Consider the following 6,324-nt stretch of genomic DNA (forward strand, 5'->3'; position numbering starts at 1 on the left):
TGTATTTCTGTTTTTAATGTAAGTACACAAAGTTGTAAGATTCTTAATAATTATTTAGTCCATTACTAGTTGTACCATGTTGCAATGTTGCATGATGAAATTTCGGTATACTGTATATATTATATAATATTAATTTAGTGATAATCGAACAATAATTGCAACTTCAACAGCTGCAGAAAGAGTTACAAAAGCAGTAACAACTCATCAATAATTTGGAACAGGTTGAGGTCTTCCAGGACCAATGTATACAAGACTTGAAGAGATAGAAAGATTTTTATTTATTTATATCATAATTTCATAGTTGGAATTATAATGTGAGTAAAAAATAAACTTTACCATATTGAATAAGATAAATTATAGGAAAACTGATGCTTTATATACTTATTTTCACATAAAATAGGTATGGTGACAACGTTGTAAATGAATTTTTTTTTATTAGTATTAATATTAAATAAAAAGAACAACATTAAAATAAGTATTGATTATACTTATTATTTAAGAAAAAATTATTTCTAGTTCGAAAATTTTTAATTTTATTTTTTTTGGCCAGGTACAGTATATCTTTTTTATTTTATGTAAAAAAATATACTTCTATATATTCAATGTCACGACTGTCACGTTTAGACTTACCCTAATTTTGAATTGTGTAACATATTGCGTCTGCGCCTGACCTGGTAGTAAAGGATTTTGTTGCGTTCAGCATAGTTAAAAGTGATTCGATCAAAAATTCATAGCTTAATGCTATTTTTCGTTGATTACTAATATTTATATTTGAATTGATCGTTTTTATTTATTTATTTATTAATTCGTTTGCAGTTTTTAGGAACCATTTTTTTTAATTTGTTACTTGATTTCTTTTGTTATTCATTTCCAATAAATGGTATCTTTATTTATTTTTTTTTAAAATGGTTCTCTTTTATAGTGGGGGAACTCACTATAGCAAATAGCAAATAAAGATAAAATTTTCACTATATCCACTATACCAAAATTTATTATAATCACGTGACTTACATATATTTTAATTGACTAAAAAATAGAACAAATTGATATAGCAAAAAAAATCTGACATTCTTCTTTGATAAAAGTCTAACTCATTAAAATATGAATTTTTAACATTGTAAAAATTTTGCATATGACAAATATCATATGTATCATGTGATAAAAATTTATTATGATCTAACTTTAAAAATTCGTTATAGTGAAAATCTTCACTATAACAAAGGTCATTTTATTAGGATGCGAGAACGAAACTTTCCCCGTCGATCTCTTAAACCAAATTTTTTGGAAGAAATAATTTTTATTTTTACTGACGAAGCTATATAATATGGAACCAACAGTGGAAGTAAAAGATGAAGAGGTGATGACGTGGGTTAACGACAACAAAAAGAAATATATTAAAGCATTTTTCGAATATTTTCATGATATTTACGACGAATATTTAGTAAAGATTGTAGAGTGTAAAAAAATAGAAGAGTATACAGAGGTAGAAAGAAAGCTTATGGGACCGGACCCTCTTTCAAAACCAGGAAAAATACCAACACGCCTCAACAAACCAACGACGAAAGTACTTGCAGTATATTATTTTATATCTTTATTCCTAATAAAACGGGCAGGACAGGGATTAAATTTACTCTTAGAAGGAATAATATATCGTGCGAGAGTTGCTGCGCTTAATTATGAACAAATCAAAAAGGAGAACGCAGAAATTTTGGATAATTTTGAAAAATTGGAAAAAAGAGTGGGCGATAGTGATCTAACAAGTGGACTATTGATTGCAGATCTGGAAAATCGAATTCGAAATTTAGAAGCTGATGTAATAGCAAAGGAACGAATTATATTGGAGAAAAATGAAGCAAATAATATTTTATGGGAAAAAATAAAAGTATTAGAAGAAAAAGAGGAACTGCCAACGAGTAATTCGACAAATATGGATTTGGAGGAACAGCCAACGAGTAATTTGAAAAAGAAAAAACGCCCAAACAAAAAAAGGAAACGGGCGCGCGCTAATCATATCAGAAATGGGACGATCAACGAAATCGATTTGGGAACGATCGGAGATAATAATGATAAAGATTATCTGGATAAATATTATGCTGAAAGGTCACGTGATATTACATTTTATGATATACCAGCGTATTGGACTGACAAGGAGATTTTTGATCTATTGAACGACAATGTGGGTCACGTTGAGTATATGTGGACTAAACGATGTCATAAGTACAAGACCGTTAAGACAATGCTGCGCTTCAGCAAAGAGTACGAAAAGATATACAAAGAGGGTGGCGTTAACGTGTCTTTACCAAGGAAAAATCGTACTTATTTTATACGAATGTTTGATTCATGCTTACAATACGCTGAGATTAAACATAAATTCCGTTGGCAAGCTGTTAAACGAATAACAGATAGTGAAACTCAATATGATGATGTTAATATAATCAAAGACTTTGTGAAGACATACCGTGGTTTTTTTGGAAAAATCATTAGAGTTAAAGGAATACGGTTTTTAATTTTATATTTTAATAAGGAAAAGGAATTGCTGAACGCGATTACGGAATCGATGAAAGTTTACAATATAGGACAGGAATTTTTACTTAAGAAAGAGAATGATTGTATAGACGAAAATGGCGATATACAAGAATTGAATAGAAGACCGCCGTGGAGAAGAAGACTAAATGATTTTATCGATGATAATAGATATATACGAGAATATTCACGAGGGACGAATAATTGGAACAGGGCCTCAAGACCGTCTAGACAAGAATATAATAGGGGAACGAACAATCGGTATAGAGATTCAAGAACATATGATTCTCGGATGGAGTGGGAACAACAACGTGACGAATATACGCATTCCGCTTTGTTAAGAATGAACAAACAATGGAGATAATTCATGAGATTTATGGAAAAAGAGAAAGTTCTATAAATAAAAATAAAGGAAAAATTAATAAAAAATATAGTAAAATAGATAAAAAAGACTAAAAACATATATAAAATCGCAAGTAAGGTAACGTATTTAGAATAGGTAGATCTAGATTAGCATCATAATAGTATATTTATTTTATAATTTGCTTTTGTTAGTACGTGATTTAACAAATTCACTAGTCGCATACAACCAATTAACGATAGCTTTAACAAAATTTTACGATTAGATTAGTTAAATACAAGATAGTGATAGTATAAAATGTAACAGTATAGCAGTATAGTTTTGAAATTCATTGGTTATGTTTATTCGCGCCTTGGTTAGATAACCCATGGCTTTGGTATGAAGGGATTCCTTGTCTTTAGACATTGAATTTCAAGTATTGATATTATAATTATTTTGTATTATGATGCGTTATATATACTAATAAAGTAATAAAATACGTTTTACCAAAAAAAAAAAAAAAAAAAAAAAAAGGTCATTTTATTAAACATTTAGGTTTTAATATAAAAATTCACTATATTGAATAGTTATTGAATGAGGGAGTAGCTATATCGGTCACAGAACCGATATAGCCCCACATCTAATAAGTGTGTTATCGCTCTGACGTTTTTGATCATGCATTAATTATTAATAAGCTTTCTATAAATTTCATTTTTAATATTTTTAATCCATTTTATAAGCTTTATTTAAACTTTTCCTGCAAAAATATTTGCTATACCTAATAAAAATATTGATCTATAAAAATTCTATTGGGCTGAATGATAACAACAAAAATTTGTTTGACGTATAATATTTATATTGTATGTTCTTGAGAAGTAAAATTTTATCATTAATTCATCATATCGAATTTTAATATATATCGGTATATTGATTATTATTATATTTTAATTTTAACATGCATGACGACAGTGAAGGTACAACACCATGTAGTAATCACTTTAAATTAAAGCAATAAAACTAAACATTCTAAAAGTTGAAACCTAATCCCATGCGTTGCGTGAGACCATCCCGCCTAAAAACAAATCTCGAACTATTTAGGCATGACTGTATAAATAATTTCACGATATTACTATCCCTCCTGTATTGATCTTTCATTTTGAAAAATACCGTCTGTAAATACTGCCTCTTAGAGCCAGAGGTAGGAGTGTCAGTTTCATCATTGATCCTTGCTTTTGAGCGTTTGTGGTTATTAGTGCTCTCATTGTCACTGTCATTCGTTGGTGGCAGAGAGCACTTGATGAAAATATTGTTGCGTGAAAGAAATTTAGCATCTTTCTTGTTGATGTGAAATTCGTACTTGGATTGCATGTTGGAACAAACATCGCTAACGTGTGTAAAGGCACTGATGTTAGTAACGGGCGTTATTAAAATACTTGTGGAAAAAGTATTTGAGGTGTAGTGGGCGATGTTGATATGGAGGATGTAGATGATGAAGTGGTTAATGTTGATGTTGAAGGTCCTGGATCATTGATAATGTTTTTGTCGACATCTTTGACTGACGGAGTGTGTTGAGGTGTATCGTTATTCATTTGTTGGGTATGTTGCGTTGCTTTTTGTGCTTGTTATTGTAATTTAGCTTCCTGTTGTTTTTGTTCATTAGCAAAGCAGCGTGCTGTGCCAGCTTTTTGTTGTTCACGAGCAGCTTTTTCTTTGGCTTCTCATTTGACACGTTTCTCTTGGATGTATGCCAGATCTTTCTTACGATCATGGTTTTCTTTCTCTATTAATTCTTGTTGTAAGCGTCTTTCTTCTTTCCGATGAGCAATTTTCAATTGTTGTCTACGTCCGACAGTTTTTCTTACATTTTTTGCCAATTTATGCTTAGGTGATAAAGGAGGATGAAGATGGCTAAAGAGTTTACGGGGAAGGTGTTGAATTTTTTTTAAGATCAAACGATTTTTGGGTACTGGATGGGTAAATGAACTATTGAGTTCAGGGAAACCCGTTACCTCACAAAATTGTTCATCCTCTGATGGATTGTTGACAACGACTTTATTATTTTGCTTCGTCCTTTGGATCTTCCTGGTCCCAAATGTGCCATCCTTCATGATTAATTCATCTTTGCTTTCAGTTGAAACCCTTTTCCGATTTCATCCTCCATTGATTTTATATACTGCGTTCATCATGTCATTCTCGTTGTGATTTTATTTATCCTAATTATTTTTCTGAAATGACCATCGTATTTCTTAATATGTTCTTTGATTATCTTTCCATCAGTCACTCCATTATCTATCGTTATTTTTTTAATCGCTTGCCAGCAAAATTTCTTATTGATTTCTTGTAACATCAACTTCGAATCAAACTTTCGGAAAAAATACTCACGGTCATTTTTTATAATTATTATATCGATCCTCCTCACTTATAAATTTCTTCATAATCTTTTGTAAAGAAAATTTTGGCCTTTACCATCTTGTATTTCTAACTTTGTTTGATTGTTAGTTTTTCTACGTAGCTACTTCTCCTATCATCTCATATATTACTTCATCCTTCCAGTACCAAGAAAAATCGTAAAACGTGATTCCACGTGTTTTATCCGTATAACTAATCTCCATGTAATGCATGACATACAGTTGACCGGCACTTCAGTGATCTTTATTTTAGGATATTTTGTGTATCTTTTCCAACTTGTACGCCCTTTGAAAAATTTTTTTCTTTGTTTACTTTAGTTATCTTTCCCTCTTTTGTTCGATAAACTCGTGTCAGTCTGTATCTTTTTTCTGCTCTAGTTCTGTCAATTTACCAGAAATAATTTTTATCTCTTCTCCTTTTTCTAATCTCATTCGTTCTTTAACTGTTAAATCAACTTCTAACTCCCTGTTACGATTTTCCAATTTTGTAATCTCCGCTTCCAAATCCTTTTTGCTATTCATTAGATTTTTAATTTTTCTAATTGAGTTACTATAAATCGATCTTTCTTTATTAACTCCTCATCTTTCTTCGATATTATTCATTCCTTGTTGGCTACCTCGGTTTCCAATTTGCGTATCTTCTCATCCAGCTCACGTGATTTCGTATCATTGCTGCGCTCGCTTTGGATAGATGAAGAATAATGTTCAAGGAACTTCGCAAAATTTTTTTTAACAAAAAGTCAACTCATCCTTATAATAAAAGTATAATATAGTCTGTTGTATACATTTTGCCATTTGTTGGTTTTTATTATCTCTGCTAGTAAAATATTCCATACATTTATTACATTTGTAACTAACGACTTAAACTGTTCTGGCGACTTCACTTTGAAAAGTTCTCTAAAAATGTCTTTATAAAATGTACTCGACAGGTCTGCTTTGACGAATTCCTCATAAAACCTTTCTTTTTTTTCTAAAAATTGTTAACTTCCTCTTTCTGCGTTAAACCAGTGTTATTTGACATATTTGTGTATAGTTTATTAAAAATATTTTAAT

General features: G+C 30.5%; 3 protein-coding genes across 3 annotated transcripts; 1 reads left to right on the forward strand and 2 right to left on the reverse strand.

Annotated features, from left to right (window-relative positions):
* Positions 1 to 1,324: 1,324 nt before the first annotated feature.
* OCT59_011558 (uncharacterized protein) lies at positions 1,325 to 2,887 on the forward strand (the record flags this gene model as incomplete). The annotated part of the gene is made up of 1 exon (XM_025326156.1): positions 1,325 to 2,887. The coding sequence occupies one exon, from the start codon at positions 1,325 to 1,327 to the stop codon at positions 2,885 to 2,887; it is 1,563 nt and encodes a 520-aa protein (XP_025177496.1).
* A 979-nt stretch (positions 2,888 to 3,866) lies between these two features.
* On the reverse strand, positions 3,867 to 4,452 carry OCT59_011559 (uncharacterized protein; the record flags this gene model as incomplete). Its single annotated transcript, XM_066133824.1, has 2 exons — positions 3,867 to 3,935; positions 4,297 to 4,452. 2 exons carry the CDS (start codon positions 4,450 to 4,452, stop codon positions 3,867 to 3,869), a joined length of 225 nt encoding a protein of 74 aa, XP_065989146.1.
* Positions 4,453 to 5,622: 1,170 nt separating this feature from the next.
* Positions 5,623 to 5,941, reverse strand: OCT59_011560 (uncharacterized protein; the record flags this gene model as incomplete). Its single annotated transcript, XM_066133825.1, has 2 exons — positions 5,623 to 5,785; positions 5,889 to 5,941. The coding sequence occupies 2 exons, from the start codon at positions 5,939 to 5,941 to the stop codon at positions 5,623 to 5,625; spliced, it is 216 nt and encodes a 71-aa protein (XP_065989147.1).
* Between the last annotated feature and the right edge of the window lie 383 nt (positions 5,942 to 6,324).

The sequence above is a fragment of the Rhizophagus irregularis genome, chromosome 2 (assembly GCF_026210795.1).
Source record: "Rhizophagus irregularis chromosome 2, complete sequence".
NCBI classification, from domain to species: domain Eukaryota; kingdom Fungi; phylum Glomeromycota; class Glomeromycetes; order Glomerales; family Glomeraceae; genus Rhizophagus; species Rhizophagus irregularis.